This window comes from Tursiops truncatus, chromosome 7 (genome assembly GCF_011762595.2).
Source record: "Tursiops truncatus isolate mTurTru1 chromosome 7, mTurTru1.mat.Y, whole genome shotgun sequence".
Classification (NCBI taxonomy): domain Eukaryota; kingdom Metazoa; phylum Chordata; class Mammalia; order Artiodactyla; family Delphinidae; genus Tursiops; species Tursiops truncatus.
Genome location: NC_047040.1, coordinates 37,445,092 through 37,461,773, shown reverse-complemented (window position 1 = coordinate 37,461,773; position 16,682 = coordinate 37,445,092). Strand labels below are relative to the sequence as shown.

General features: G+C 35.9%; 1 protein-coding gene across 1 annotated transcript in view; it reads right to left on the bottom strand.

Annotated features, from left to right (window-relative positions):
• Nucleotides 1-535: 535 nt before the first annotated feature.
• BOLL (boule homolog, RNA binding protein) overlaps nucleotides 536-16,682 on the bottom strand; it is a 50,657-nt gene continuing 34,510 nt past the window's right edge. Inside the window, 1 exon segment of the mRNA XM_073807889.1 lies at nucleotides 536-643. Within this exon segment, the coding sequence (XP_073663990.1) occupies nucleotides 536-643 (108 nt within the window).

Here is a 16,682-nt window from a genome sequence, read left to right as displayed (position 1 = left end):
GAAATGTTATTTAAAAAGGAGTATAAGTACTATTCAAATTCTGAAAACCATGGTAAAAGCAAAATTAAATAAGGAGTAGCAGTAACAAATAAATAAAAAAATAGACAAAAAATGACAGAATTACAAAGTAGTAGAACTGATTCATTAAGATTAAATATGTGATAAAAGGCATGAAAGTACTAAAAATTCTATTAGAATTAGAAATGACTCTTATCCTAAATATTAAAATAAATATCAAAGAATATGAACCATAACTTCTAAAAGATTGAGAGGAAAAGAAATAACACAAAGCAGAGAAAATGAAAGATAACTCACTATTCCCAATGTGGTTATTATTTATGGAATGGATAAAACATGTTGTAGAAAATGTCACTACAGTTAGATCAACACATTAAAAAACCAACATGCCACATCCACCTAAATAATTTTGTAGAACAGCTGAAAAAGCAAATTTCATCAAATTTAGACAGCTTATAGTGGAATAAATAAGTATGGCGAGGTATTAACTAACCCTAAGTTTCACAACGGGCAGCATCTAGCCGGTTCGTTGAAGCTGGGTCTCGGCCACACAAGGATCATAGGACAAGAAATCAGTTGAGCTAGACTAGAGCTGCCCAGTTGTCTTAATAATGAATGCTCCACACTGTCTGTTAAGTAAAGAGAAAGAAAATATAGATCAGAAAACCTGAATGGGAAAAAAAAGAATAAGTTAGAATAGATGAGTGTAGGACATCCACGAACATTTACTAAATACTTGCAGAACATGTGGTACTAATAGTATTAGAGTGTTAAGAAGTGAGAGGGTAGAGATTAGGAGGGGTCCAGCACTCAGGAAAGGCTTGCTCTCTCTCTGAGAGCTTACAATCTATTTTACACACTTTAGTCTAGTGTTACAGCATAAATGTTCCATATATAAAAATGAGAAATAGGTCAACAGAGAAACAAGTGAGTTACAACATTCCTTCTATTTTGAAAACATTATGAGTTGAGTTTTAAAAACATGTTTCTAAAAAAGGGAGTGGAGATAGGCAGAAGGCTATTTAGAAAGTTGTCTAAAACCCCAAAAGTACTCTTCAAGCTGGCATTGGTAGAACAGGCACTTAGGTACCTATGTCATAGAATACAGAGTAATTCCATATATCTGTGTTATCCTGAGAATTTTTTTGTGCTAATGCTAGTTTGGGCCAAAGAAACAACCTAGTCCCTACCACCTTTTTGGCACTTTGAGCATAGGTCCATTCCTAATTTAGGGAACCAAGTTGTCCTATGACATATGTTTACATTTTGTATAGGCTCAAAATTTTCCATATTCCAATTACTTTAGAGAAGTACTATCTGACAGAAATTTCTATGTTGATGGTAACGTTCTATATCTACATTGTCAAATATGGTAGTCAGTAGCCACATGGGGCTATTTAGCACTTGAAATGTGGCTTCAACAAGTGGTGCTGGGAAAACTGGACAGCCACATGTAAAACAGTGAGATTAGAATGTTCTCTCATATCATATACAAAAATAAACTCAAAATGGTTTAAAGATCTAAATGTAAGACATGAAACCATAAAAATCCTGAAAGAGAACATAGGTGAAACACTCTTTGACATAAATTGTAGCAATATTTTCTTGGATCAGTCTTCCAAGGCAAAAGAAGTAAAAGCAAAAATAAATAAATGGGACTTAATTAAACTGAAAGGCTTCTGCACAGCAAAGGAAACCATAAACAAAACGAAAGGACAACCTACAGGATGGGAAAAAATATTTGTAAACAATGTGACAGATAAGGGGTTAATATCCAAAATATACAAATAGCTCATCCAACTCAATATAAAAAAGAAAATCTTATCAAAAAATGGGCAGAAGACTCGAACAGACATTTTTCCAAAGAAGTCATACAGATGGCTAATAGGTACATGAAAAGATGCTCAGCATTATTAATTATTACAGAAATGCAAATCAAAACCACAATGAGGGACTTCCCTGGTGGTGCAGTGGTTAAGAATCCGCCTGCCAATGCAGGGGACACGGCTTTGAGCCCTGGTCCAAGAAGATCCCACATGCCACGTAGCAACTAAGCCTATGTGCCACAACTACTGAGCCTGCGCTCTACCGCCCACGAGCCACAACTGCTGAGTCCACATGCTGCAACTACTGAAGCCTGTGCGCCTAGAGCCCATGCTCTGCAACAATAGAAACCGCTGCAATAAGAAACCTGCGCACTGCAAGGAAGAGTAGCCCCTGCTCGCCACAACTAGAGAAAGCCCGCGCGCAGCGACAACCCAACGCAGCCAAAAAATAAATAAATAAAATAAAAAAAAAATCAAATACTTTCTCATTAGAAAAAACAAAACACAGTGAGGTATTGCCTCACACCTGTCAGAATGGCCTTTATCAAGTCTACAAATAACAAATGTTGGCGAGGATGTGGAGAAAGGGGAACCCTCTTGCACTGTTGGTGGGAATGTAATTGGTGCAACCACTATGGAAAACAGTATGGTGGTTCCTTAAAAAAACTAAAAATAGCAGTACTATATGATCCAGCAATTCCCCTCCTGGGTATATATCCAGAAAAAAAAAAAGAAAACACTAATTTGAAAAGATACATGCACCCCAATGTTCATAGCAGCACTATTTACAATAGCCAAACAATAATCTAAATGCCCATCAATAGACAATTGGATTAAGAAGATATGCTATATATATATATATATATATATATATATATATATCACATTATACACACACACAATGGAGTATTACTCAGCCATAAAAAAGAATGAAATATTGCCAGTTGCAGCAACATGGATGGACCTAGTGAATATTATGCTTAGTGAAGTGAGTCCGACAAAGACAAATACAATATAATAGCTCTTATACGTGGAATCTAAAAAAAAAAAATACAAATGAATGTATATAAAAAACAGAAACAGACTCACAGACATAGAAATCAAATTTGTGGTTACCAAAGGGGTGAGGGAAGGGGGAAGGGACAAATTGGGGGTATGGAATTAACAAACTACTATATATAAAATAGATAAGCAACAAGGATTTATTATACAGCACAGGGAGTTATACCCATTATCTTGTAATAACCTATAATGCAATATTATCTGCAAAAGTATTGAATCAGTATGCTGTATACCTGAAACTAAAACAATACTGTAAATTAACTATACCTCAATTGAAAACAAAATAAATGTGGCTAGTTGCAATTGAGGAACTGAATTTTAAATTTCATTTAATTTTAATTAATTTAAAATTGGAATTAGCCTCATGTGGCTAGTGGTTACCATGTTTTGGGGACAGCATGACTCTAGGGGTTCAAACTTGTCTGGTTTGCTAAACTCTATAGACAGGCCAGGATTTCTCTGGCCTGTTCAATACTGTCTAATACCACTTAATATAACTCACTGCTGTATTCTCAGTGTCTTGAGTACTGGCTAGCAAATGGTAGATGCTTGACAAATATTTGGTAAATGAATGAAAGATACTGTGGTAATATATAGCTATTCATGCCTAATCAACTTTTACTTGCAATATGCCCTGGTTCTCTCAGAAGAAAATAAGAGAAGCGAAGTTAAACTGTTCTCTGTATGTGGAATTGCTTGACTGAAGCTCAATAAGCCTAGAGAGAACAGGAGCTAACTTCATTACAGCTCAAAGAAAAAAAATATAAACAGTTGCATATGAATAATTTAGGTCGATAATTATGGGAATATTGAAGGAAGAATATGCAATGGCAAGGAATTTGGCAAGGAAGTATGTGGATAAGAGTTGATGAGAATGATAAGAGGAAAAGAAACTACAGATTAAAAAACTAAATTCAGATTTTATGCATGACTAAAGGATAGAAACTGAAGATAGAGAAGTCTTGAAGAAATAAATATACAGTAACCTGGTTAGTCCATAATAGAGCTTAGAAAAGGGATTTGGCAGTGGAAAGAGAAATGAATATATTATTTTTAGCAAGTTAGTGATCTGAAAAAGGACACAAAACAGTACGAATAGACCATGTGGCTTAAAGAAGTCAGAAAAAGTCACTGGTATTGTTTTGATTTCAGGGGATAAGGGAGATTGGCAAACTAAAATAAAAGAGGTCAGGATTCTGAAAATAAAATGTATGAAATTGTGTATTCATGATTTTCAGTTTGAGGAGGTAGTGACCATCCATCCAGGTGTTGTTGTTTTAGAGTTAAAATAGGGACAGAATCAAAACACTAGGGTCAGAATCACTATTAAACACTACTAAAATTCAGAAGAAAACTGGAAAACTCCCTGAGAAGACAATTTAGAGGACAAAGAGAATCATGCCATGATTAGCTGGTAAAAAAGAAAAAAATATATTTTTTGAAAGAGATACTGAAAGATCAAACAGAGTGCAAGGAGAGTCACATATAAGAATGAATAAAATTTGAGCACAGGTTAGTTGACAGTATTGTATTAAAGAGAATCTAAGAGGACAAGCACTAGGACAAGACCCTTGCGGTTTGGCTAATAATCATCAAATCTTGGCAATAAATCTTAGATAAGTGCTATGACTAGATCTCAGTACTGAAAGAACAGTAATTTCATGAGTGAAAAAGATACCCCTATATTCCTCCTTCATGCCTTTCCAAAACAGATAAATTTAAAATATTTTTAGTGAAGTGTGGAATACAAAATCCTATTGCTTATTATCCTGTGTCAAAGTGGGGAAAGATGTTATCCAAAAAATTTCAGGGAGCTTCCCTGGTGGCGCAGTGGTTGAGAGTCCGCCTGCCGGTGCAGGGGACACAGGTTCGTGCCCTGTCCGAGAAGATCCCACATGCCGCGGAGCGGCTGGGCCCGTGAGCCATGGCCGCTGAGCCTGTGCGTCCGGAGCCTGTGCTCCGCAACGGGAGAGGCCACAACAGTGAGAGGCCCGCGTACCGCAAAAAAAAAAAAAAAAAAAAAATTCAGGAAGCAATTCTGTAAGATATTAAGGTTTGACGAGTTCAGTCGTGAAAGTAAAATGCTCATCCAAGTAGTATGGGTGCTACGAGGAAAGAAAATAGATTGGGTAAAAGGAGGAAAAATGTTCAAATAGAGGGAATGACAGACTCAGAATGCAAGGGAAGTGAGTGCTAAAACTAAGAATGGGAATACGTAATTGGATTGTGCCACACAATGAGACAGAGTTCCCCCTCTAAACGAAGCACAAAATTTACTCAGAATACTGTGTCAATTAGTACCTATCCTTACACATTAATTAACAAATACCTCAAATTCTCTGGTGGCCTAGTGGTTAGGATTTCGGGTTTTCACTGCTGTGACCCAGGTTAAATTCCTGGTCGGGGAACTGAGATCCTGCAAGCAGTGTGGCCAAAAAACCCCCTAAAACAGAAAAACAACCCCCCCAACCCCCCCCCAAATATCTCAAATTATCCTTATTCACATTTCCCCCACATTGACTAAGTATTCTGACTGGTAAGAACTTATGGACAATGTGAAATTAAATCAGTCTAGAAGCTAAGGGTCAAATAATCCATGTTAGGTTAAACATAGATCAAAAACAAATAATTAAAAATGGAAATATAATATAAATATGTATATAATATATGATATATTTTCTATAATATAAAAAAGAATGTACATATGTGTATAACTGAGTCACTTTGCTGTACAGCAAAGACTGGCACAACATTGTAAATCAACTATAGGCCAATAAAAAAAATGGAAATATAACCAAAGCATTTGTACTACATTTCACATTACACTTTAAGACGGTACATGAACCTGACAGTGGGTTAGCCCAAGGGTTGTAAAACTATAGCCTATAGGCTAAATCTGGCCTATCATCTGTTTTTGTAAATAAAGTTTTACTGGAACATGGTCACAGTCATTGTTTATGTCTTATCTGTGGTTGTTTTCAAGCTACAATTGCAGTGAATAGTTGAGCTAGAGACCATGTGGCCTAAAGAGCTTAAAATATTTACTATTGGACCCTTTACACAAAGTTTGTTGACCACTGGGGTTTAAACTATTCAGTCTGGAAAAAAAATTTCAGGCTGAGAACTTCTGAAAATCTTTGAAAGAAAACATTAATAAGGTGCCTTAAGAGTGTATCTACTCTATTGTGGAAATAAATTATCACTACCCTCAAATATATTGGATTCACCTTAATTGAAGTCAAAATCAGAAATTACAAGTTTAATAGAAACTTAAGAGAAACTAAGAAGCTATTGATACTAATGCTTTTGAGACTACAAAGAACAGGGATTAACTAGGTTATATATTTAGGTATATAAGAAGTACCTAAAGCACTTAAGTATTGGGACTTCCCTGGTGGTCCAGTGGCTAAGACTCCACACACCCAATGGAGGGGGCCCGGGTTCAATCCCTGGTCAGGGAACTAGATCCCACACACCGCAACTAAAAGATCCCACAGGTCGCAACTAAAAGATCCCGCTTGCCTCAACTAAAAGATCCTGCGTGCTGCAACTAAGACCCGGTGCAGCCAAATAAATAAATAAATAAACAAACAAAAAAGGAGATAAATATTAGTGCTCTACTTACCACAGTGTTCAAGTTAAATCTATACAACAGTTATTCTATGTTTTACTGTCAGAAAGTCTTTACAAAAGCACAAAGAGCTTTCTTGTAATATTAAAAAGTTTAATACTTCTTAAGGCCTTGACTTTTTAACGTTGAGACTATTAGTGTTTTTTTAATAGAAAATTACGTTTGTTATAATGTTTGTTGTAGAAAGTTGTGTTTACTTAATGTGGTAAACTGTATTTGCAATATTTGGTTGGTATTATTCCTCATCAACCTACTTCCTATGTCACTGCTTATCTAGTTGAATAACCTCAACTAGTATGGAAGACTAAAAAGCTCTCTTAGAATTAGGTGAACATGTAGCTAAAGAAATTCCTCCTGTTAAAATTTATGTTACAAATGAAATAAAGTGACTCTAACACAGAGGTTAACTGTTTTTATTTTTTAAAAATGTTTGTTTTCTATATACTTATTATAGGTACAATAGAGGTCTTCATAAATAGTTAATTGTTTTTGTATATTTGTGCCATGGACTTCTTTGGTAGTCTACTGAGGCCTATGAACCCCTTCTCAGAATCATGTTTTTAAATATCTAAAATAAAATACATAAGATTATAAGGGAAACAAGCTATACTGTAATACACATATCTACAGACTCTTTAGGAGGGGATCTTCGGAGCAGATTAACTTTAAAACTCAGTGCAGAATCTTAGTATCTCTTTTCCCTGAACTCAAAGATTAAATGTAAATGATTGGCATGGTGATTATTCTATAATATCATCAAGAATCAGTATATCACACTTTTTGCTGCAAAGGTACTTAATAACATATAGACCCTCATCTTGCATACTATCATCATTAACATTTCAAGTATAAAAAGTGACATAATATTCAGTTTGGCTCTCTTAAGGCAATCTTAGATTAGATTTTAATATTTCAGGAAAACCAAAGACAACAGTATTCAGGTCTATATATTTTCTTAAGAGCAGCAACTAACTTCTGAACTTAATTAAAAATGTAATTCCCTAATTGTTTTAGAGAATTTGATTGAGCTAGGATATACTACCATTGAAAATGTGTTAATAAGATAAAAAGTAAAGTGTGGTGATATAAATTGCCATTTATGTGGGAAAAAACAAAAACTCTCAACAATTATATAATATTATATATAAATATATAATATATACTGCATATATAGATACATGTAATATACACATATAAGGCATTATATTACCTTTTTTTAAAAAAAATATTTATTTATTTATTTGGCTGCACCAGGTCTTTTTTTTTTAAACATCTTTATTGGGGTATAATTGCTTTACAATGGTGTGTCAGTTTCTGGTTTATAACAAAGTGAATCAGTTATACATATACATATGTCCTCATATCTCTTCCCTCTTGCCTCTCCCTCCCTCCCACCCTCCCTATCTCACCCCTCTAGGTGGTCACTATATTACCTTTTTTTAAAATTAATTTTTATTGGAGTATAGTTGATTTACAGTATTGTGTTAGTTTCTGCTGTACAGCAAAGGAATCAGTTATACATATAACACATATCCACTCTTTTTTTAGATTCTATTCCCATATAGGTCATTATAGAGTATTGAGTAGAGTTCCCTGTGCTATACAGTAGGTTATATTACCTTTCTAGAAGACAGGCATATAAAGAAAAGATTGCCATAATTATTAGCTATGAGGGACTAATGGGAAACGATTATTGACACTATTTCAATGTTTTCTTTCACACTGGGCACATCCACAACTAACTGTAGTACTTAACGTATAAAATCAATAGTTAAAGGTTCTGGGTTGAAACCTGGGTACCTTAATAATTTAAAAAAAAATGGACTTTTTTTTAGAGCTGCTTTAGGTTCACAGTGAAAATTGGGCAGAAAGTAGAGAGTTCCAATAGACTCCCTACCATCATATATGCACAACGTCCTCTATTCACATCTGGTACCAGAATGGTGCATTTGTTACATTTGATGAACCCATCATTATCACCCAAAGTCCATAGTTTACATTAGGGTTCACTCTTGGTGTTAACACATTCTATGGGTTTTGACAAATGTATGATGACATGTATCTATCATTATACTAACAGACAGAATAGTTTCACTGACCTAAAAATCCTCTGGGCTCTGCCTGTTCAACTTTCCCTCCCCACAACACCTGGCAACCACTGATCTTTTTACTGTTTCCAGTTTTGCCTTTTCCAAAATGTCATATAATTGGAAACATACAGTATGTAGTGTTGTCAGATTATTATTTGTTTTACTTATCAATATGCATTTAAGTTTCCTCCATGTTTTTCCATGGCTTGAAAGCTCATTTCTTCTTAGTGCTAAATAATATTCCATTGTCTGGATATACTGTTTCTCCATTCACTTACTGAAGGGCATCTTGGTTGCTTCCAAGTTTTGGCAATCATGAATAAGCCTGATATAAACATCTTTGTGCAGGGTTTTGTGTGGACATGTTTTCAGCTCACTTGGGTTAATACCTGAGAGCGCAGTTGCTAGATTCTATTGTATGAGTATAGTTAGTTTTGTAAGAAACCTAAAGTTTTGTAAGAAACTTACAAAAGTTTTGTAAGAAACCTTCTAAAGTGGCTGTACCATTTTGCATTTTACCAGCAATGAATGAGAGTTCCTGTTCTTCCACATCCCTGCTTGCATTCAGTGCTGTCAGTATTGTGGATTTTGGCCATTCTAATGTGGGTGTAGTGTAGTGGTATCTCATTGCAGTTTTAATTTGCGATTTCCTAATGACGTATGATATTAAGCATCTCTTCAAATGCTTCTTTGCCAATTGTGTATCTTCTCTGGTGAGGTGTCCCTTAAGGCCTTTGCCCCATTTTTAAATTGGTTTGTTTTAAATTGTTTTAAAATTTCTTGTTGTGGAGTTTTAAGAATTCTTTGTATATTTTGGATAATATTCTACAAATATTTCCTCTTAGTCTGTGGCTTGTCTTCTCATTCTCTTGACACTGTCTTTCACAGAGCATAAGTTTTTCATTTTAATAAAGCCCCTGTATCAATTATTTCTCTCACGGATTATGGCTTTGGTGTTGTACCTAAAAAGTCATTGTGAAACCCAAGGTCATCTAGATTTTCTCCTATGTCGTCTTCTAGGAGTTTTATATTCTTTTTTACATTTAGGTCTGTGATCAATTTCGAGTTAATTTTTGTGAGGGGTGTAACATCTATGTTTATATTCACTTTTTTGTGTGTGGATATCCACTTGTTCTAGCATCATTTGTTGAAAAGACTACTTTTCTCCATTGTATTATATTTGCTCCTTTGTCAAAGATTAGTTGACTGTCTTTTTGTGGGCGTATATATATTTTATCTGATTTAGTTGTGTGTAGAAAAACTCAAATTCATAGACTCCTATCTTAAGTCTGGGTAATGAAAAAGTAAGCAGAAAATTACTGCTTTAATAAGATATACAAAAGATATGGAAGACATTTCTAAGTGAACCACTGATATACAGCATGGTGACTATAATTAATATTACCGTATTGTATATTTGAAAGTTGCTAAGAGAGTAGATCTTCCAAGTTCTTATCACAAGAAAAAAATTGTAACTATGTGAGGTTTTGGATGTTTAACTAGACTTATTGTGGTGATCATTTTGCAATATATACATATATTGAATCATTACATTGTCACCTGAACTAATACAATGTTATATATCAATTATATTTCATTATAAAAAATAAACATTTAATGAAGAAAAAAAGTGGACCACTGAGATATGTAATTATTTCCACGTTACATAAATTTGATATAAAAGTTATCTGTAAACTTTATTTTTAAAAATGTATAAGATTAAAAAAAGGAGAAAAAACTTAAACATGATTGTGAAGTCGAGATAATTCAAAGATGCAAAAAGCTGATGGTTTTATTATTTATTTAAAAAATTACTTCTTTTATATATATATATATATATATATATATATATATGGAATAGTACATGTGTAAGGAATAGCAAATTTCAGCTGTTTTTTTTTTTTTTTGGTCACTTACAGTGTTGTTCTTCTCAGATGTTCTGGGATTTTTACCTTGAGACAGTTTTCTCCTAAGGGTATTATCAGTTAAGATAGTAATACTTACAGGGGTAGAGAAAAATACTTAGAGGGTGGATAGTGGGCCAAACCAGTCCCACTAGCTTGTGCTGTGGTTTGAGAAGGAGTTGGGGTGTGTCATGTCCAGACACAGAGCACTTGGCACCTTCATCTAGGCTATCTCAACCCATATGTGCCATTTTGCCATTTCAACAGGGTGAAATGAAGGATTAAATGAAGGATCCTGAAGGATGCCTGCCAGGGAGTCAATCTCTCAATAACTCTGAGAGTTAATAACTTTCAAAAATCTCTCAATAACTGTTCCACAATATTCTTCTTTGAATATACTCGTTAATGAGTTACACTCATTAGAGAATATGGCCAGTACAATTTACTGTATTTATAGAGATTTACTTTGTGACTAAAATATTATCAACTTTTAGAAATGTTCTATGGATGCTAGAAAAGAAATAGCCTTCTCATTGCAAGGCACAAAATTCAGTATGTATTATTCATATATAATATTTTTTAGGTCTTATTTATTCAAATCTGAGTTATGATCATCATATTAAAGTCTTCCATCACAGTTACGTTTCTTTCTTCTAGTATTTCTAACAGATTTACTTTATATTTTTGATGTTACATTATTAGACTTATTCATTATAGATTTAAACTTTTATCACAATAAACTGGTCTTGTTTACTGCTTTTTACTTTGTTTTTTTTATTATTATTTTTGGCTGCATGGGGTCTTTGTTGCTGCACACAGACTTTCTCTAGTTGCGGCGAGTGGGGGCTACTCTTCGTTGCGGTGCGAGGGCTTCTTATTGCGGTGGCTTCTCTTGTTGTGGAGCACAGGCTCTAGGCGCATGGGCTTCAGTAGTTGTGTCACACGGGCTCAGTAGTTGTGGCTCATGGGCTCAGTAGTTGTGGCTCATGGGCTTAGTTGCTCCATGCCATGTGGGATCTTCCCGGACCAGGGCTTGAACCCATGTCCCCTGCATTGGCAGGCGGATTCTTAACCACTGTGCCACCAGGGAAGCCTACTGCTTTTTACTTTGAAATTTACTTTCTTATATTAATGTCATCCTGTTTTTTTTTTCCCCTACTGTTGTTCACATTTGCCTGACATGTGTTGGCTGAAAACACTCAATCTGGTGTTCATTGTACTTTTGAAGTTAATTTTTATCTTTATTAAAGTAATATATAAAAGTTTTGAAAGTCAAAGAGTGGTTAAAGGGTAAGAAACTACCCCTCCCCTGCCACTGCACTCCTATCCTGAAATTTCACCATAATCTTCCTTTTGCAGTAATTGTGCCAAGTAGTTGGTGGACCCTTTTGTTTTTTTAGTTTTAATCTGTTTTTTTTTTTTTAACTGATGTATAGTTGATTTAGAGTATTATATTAGTTTTAGGTTTGTAACATAGTGATTCAGTATTTTTATACAGTATACGCAAGTTGAAGTTATTATAAAACATTGGCTATATTCCCTGTGCTATACAATATATCCTTGTAGCTTATTTTATACATAGTAATTTGTACCTCCTAATCTCCCACTCCTATCTTGCCCCTCCCTTCTCCCATCTTGCCCCTCCCCTCTTCCCTCTCCCCACTGGTAACCACTAGTTTGTTTTCTATAACCGTGAGTCTGTTTTGTTATATTCATTTTTTTATTTTATTAAAAATTGTTTTTATTGGCATATAGGTGATTTACAGTGTTGTGTTAGTTTCAGGTATACAGCAAAGTGAATGAGTTGTACATATACATATATCCACTCTTTTTTTAGATTCTATTCCCATGCAGCCATTACAGAGTATTGAATAGAGTTCCCTGTGCTATACAGTAGCTTCTTATAAGTTATCTATTTTATATATAGTAGTGTGTATATGTCAGTCCCAATCTCCCAATTTATCTCTCCCCCGTCGCCCCCCGCCCTTAATGCCTGGTAACGATAAGTTTGTTTTCTACATCTGTGACTCTACTTCTGTTCTGTAAATAAGTTCATTTATACCTTTTTTTTTAGATTCCATATATAAGCGATATCATATATTTGTCTTTCTGTGTCTGACTTACTTCACTCAGTATGACAATCTCTAGGTCCATCCATGTTGCTGCAAATGGCATTATTTTGTTCTTTTTTATTGCTGAGTAATATTCCGTTGTATATATGTACCACACCTTCTTTATGCATTCCTCTGTTGATGGACATTTAGGTTGCTTCCATGTTCTGGCTATTGTAAATAGTGCTGCAGTGAACATTGTGGTACACGACTCTTTTTGAATTATGGTTTTCTCCGGGTATTTGCCCAGTAGTGGGATTGTTGGATCATATGGTAGTTCTACTTTTAGTTTTTTAAGGAACCTCCATACTGTTATCCATAGTGGCTGTACCAATTTACATTCGCACCAACAGTGTAGGAGGGTTCCCTTTTCTCCATACCCTCTCCAGCATTTATTGTTTGTAGATTTTTCGATGATGGCCATTCTGACTAGTGTGAGGTGATACCTCACTGTAGTTTTGATTTGCATTTCTCTAAAAATTTGTGATGTTAAGCATCTTTTCATGTGCTTTTGGGTCTTTGGAGAAATGTCTCTAGATCTTCCACTCATTTTATGATTGGGTTATTTGCTTTTCTGATATTAAGCTACATGAGCTGTTTATATATTTTGGAGATTAATCCCTTGTCAGTTGCTTTGTTTGCAAATATTTTCTCCCATTTTGAGGACTGTCTTTTTGTTTTGTTTATGGTTTCCTTTGCTGCGCAAATGCTTTTAAGTTTAATTAGATCCCATTTGTTTATTTTTGCTTTTATTTTCATTACTCTAGGAGGTGGATCAAGAAAAGATCTTGCTGTGATTTATGTCAAAGAGTGTTCTGTCTGTGTTTTCCTGTATGAGTTTTATAGTGTCTGGCCTTACATTTAGGTCTTTAATCCATTTTGAGTTTATTTTTGTATACGGTGTTAGGGAGTGTTCTAATTTCATTCTTTTTTTTTAAATTTTATTTTTGGCTGCATTGGGTCTTCGTTGCTGTGCATGGGCTTTCTCTAGTTGCGGCGAGTGGGGGCTACTCTTCGTTGTGGTGCATGGGCTTCTCATTGCGGTGGCTTCTCTTGCTGCAGAGCACAGGCTCTAGGCATGCGGGCTTCAGTAGTTGTGGAGAGCAGGCTTCAGTAGTTGTGGCTTGCAGGCTCTAGAGCGCAGGTTCAGTAGTTGTGGCGCACAGGCTTAGTTGCTCCGTGGCATGTGGGATCTTCCAGGACCAGGGCTCGAACCCGTGTCCCCTGCATTGGCAGGCGGATTCTTAACCACTGCACCACCAGGGAAGTCCCTAATTTCATTCTTTTACATGTAGCTATACAGTTTTCCCAGCACCATTTATTGAAGAGACTGTCTTTTCTCCATTGTATACTTACATCCTTTGTCATAGCTTAGGTGACCATAGGTGTGTGGGTTTATTTCTGGGCTTTCTATCCTGTTCCATTGATCTATACTTCTGTTTTTTTTTGCCAGTACCATACTGTCTTGATTACTGTAGCTTTGTAGTATAGTCTGAAGTCAGAGAGCCTGATTCCTCCAGCTCCGTTTTTCTTTCTCAAGATTGCTTTGGCTATTCGGGGTCTTTTGTGCTTCCATACAAATTGTAAAATCTTTTGTTCGAGTTCTGTGAGAAATGCCATTGGTATGTTTGTGTTTTTAGACTTGACGTATAAGTGATAACACACAATAATTGTCTTTGTGTGACTTATTTCACTAAGCATAATACCCTCTAGGTCCATCCATGTTATTGCAAATGGCAGAATTTCATTCTTTTTTATGGCTGAGTAACATTCCATTGTGTGTGTAAATATATATAAATAAAATAAATAAATAAATAAATATAAATATATGTAATACACAACATCTTCTTTATCCATTTATCTGTCAATGGACACTTAGGTTGCTTTCATATGTTGGCTACTGTAAATAATGCTACTATGAACAGTGGGGTGCATGTATCTTTCCACATTAGTGTTTTCATTTTCTTCTGGTACATACCTAAGAGTGGAATTGCTGGGTTGTATGGCAGTTTTATTTTTATTTTTTGAGGAACCTCCTTTTGGAAAACATACTGTTCTCCACAGTGGCTGTACCAGTTTACATTCCCACCAGCCGTGCATGAGGGTTCCCTTTTCTCTACATCCTTGCCAACACTTATTTGTTGTCTTTTTTTTTTTGGCTGCATTGGGTCTTTGTTGCTGCATGTGGGCTTTCTCTAGTTGCAGCAACTGGGGGCTACTCTTCAATGCAGTGCGTGGGCTTCTTATTGTGGTGGCTTCTCTTGTTGTGAAGCATGGGCTCTAGGCACATGGACATCAATAATTGCAGCACACAGGCTCAGTAGTTGCAGTATGTGGGCCCTAGAGTGCATGCGCTTCAGTAGTTGTGGCATGTGGGCTCAGTAGTTGTGGCTTGCAGGCTCAAGAGCACAGGCTCAGTAGTTGTGGCACACGGGCTTAGTTGCTCTGTGGCATGTGAGATCTTCCCGGACCAGGGATTGAACCCATGTCCCCTGCATTGGCAGGTGGATTCTTAACCACTGCACCACCAGGGAAGTCCCTGTTGTCTTTTTGATGATAGCTTTTCTGACAGGCATGAGTTGATATCTCACTGTGGTTTTCATTTGCATGTCTCTGATGATTAGCGATGTTGAGCATATTTCATGTGCCTATTGGCCATCTGTATCTCTTTTTTGGAAAAACGTCTATTCAGGTCTTCTGCCCATTTTTTTTAAAAAAAATAAATTTATTTATTCATTTTTGGCTGTGTTGAGTCTTCGTTGCTGCGCGAGGGCTTTCTCTAGTTGTGGCGAGTGGGGGCTACTCTTTGTTGCCGTGTGTGGGCTTCTCATTGTGGTGGCTTCTCTTGTTGCGGATCACGGGCTGTAGGCATGTGGGCTTCTGTAGTTGCAGCAGGCGGGCTCAGTAGTTGTGGTGCGCGGGCTCTGGAGCGCTGGTTCAGCAGTTGTGGCACACGGGCTTAGTTGCTCTGTGGCATGTGGGATCTTCCCGGACCAGGGCTCGAACCCGTGTGCCCTGCATTGGCAGGTGGATTCTTATCCACTGCACCACCAGGGAAGTCCCTGCCTATTTTTTAATTGGGTTGTTGGGGTTTGTTTGGTATTAAGTTGTATGAGTTATTTATTTTTGATATTAACCCCTTATTGGTCATATCAATTGCAAATATTTTCTCCCATTCAGTGGGTTGTGTTTTGATTTTGTTGATGGTTTCCATTGCTGTGCAAAAGATTTTAAGTTTAATTAGTCCCATTTGTTTATTTTTGCTTTTATTTCCTTTGCCTTAGGAGACAGACCCAAAAAATATTGCTACAATTTATGTCAAAGAGTGTTCTGCCTATGTTTTCTTCTAGGAGTTTTATGGTTTCTGGTCTTGCATTTAGGTATTTAATCTACTTTGAGTTTATTTTTGTATGTGGTATGAGAAAATATTCTAATTTTTATTTACACGTAGCTGTTCAGTTTTCCCAGCACCATGTATTGAAGAGAGTGTCTTTTCTCCATTGTATGCTCTTGACTCCTTTTTCATAGATTGACCATAAGTGTGTAGGTTTATTTCTGGGCTCTCTATTCTATTCCATTGGTCTATGTGTCTGTTTTTGTGCCAGTACCATATTGTTTTGAATACTGTAGCTTTGTAGTATAAAGTCAGGGAGTGTGATACCTCTAGCTTTGTTCTTTTTTCTTAAGACTGCTTTGGCTATTTGGGGTCTTATGTGGTTCCATATAAATTTTAGGATTATTCGTTGTAGTTGATTTAATTCTTTATAGTTTTCAGAGTATAGGTGTTTGACCTCCTTGGTTAGGTTTATTCCTAGGTATTTTATTTTATTTTAATTAATTTATTTATTTTTATTTTATTTTTTTGCGGTACGCGGGCCTCTCACTGTTGTGGCCTCTCCCGTTGCGGAGCACAGGCTCCGGACACACAGGCTCAGCGGCCATGTAAATTTTTTTACTCCCCTCCTCCATGTTTTGTGTTTTTGATGTCATATTGTACATTTCATGTTTATCATTTCACTGTCTAAGGTAATTATAGTTGG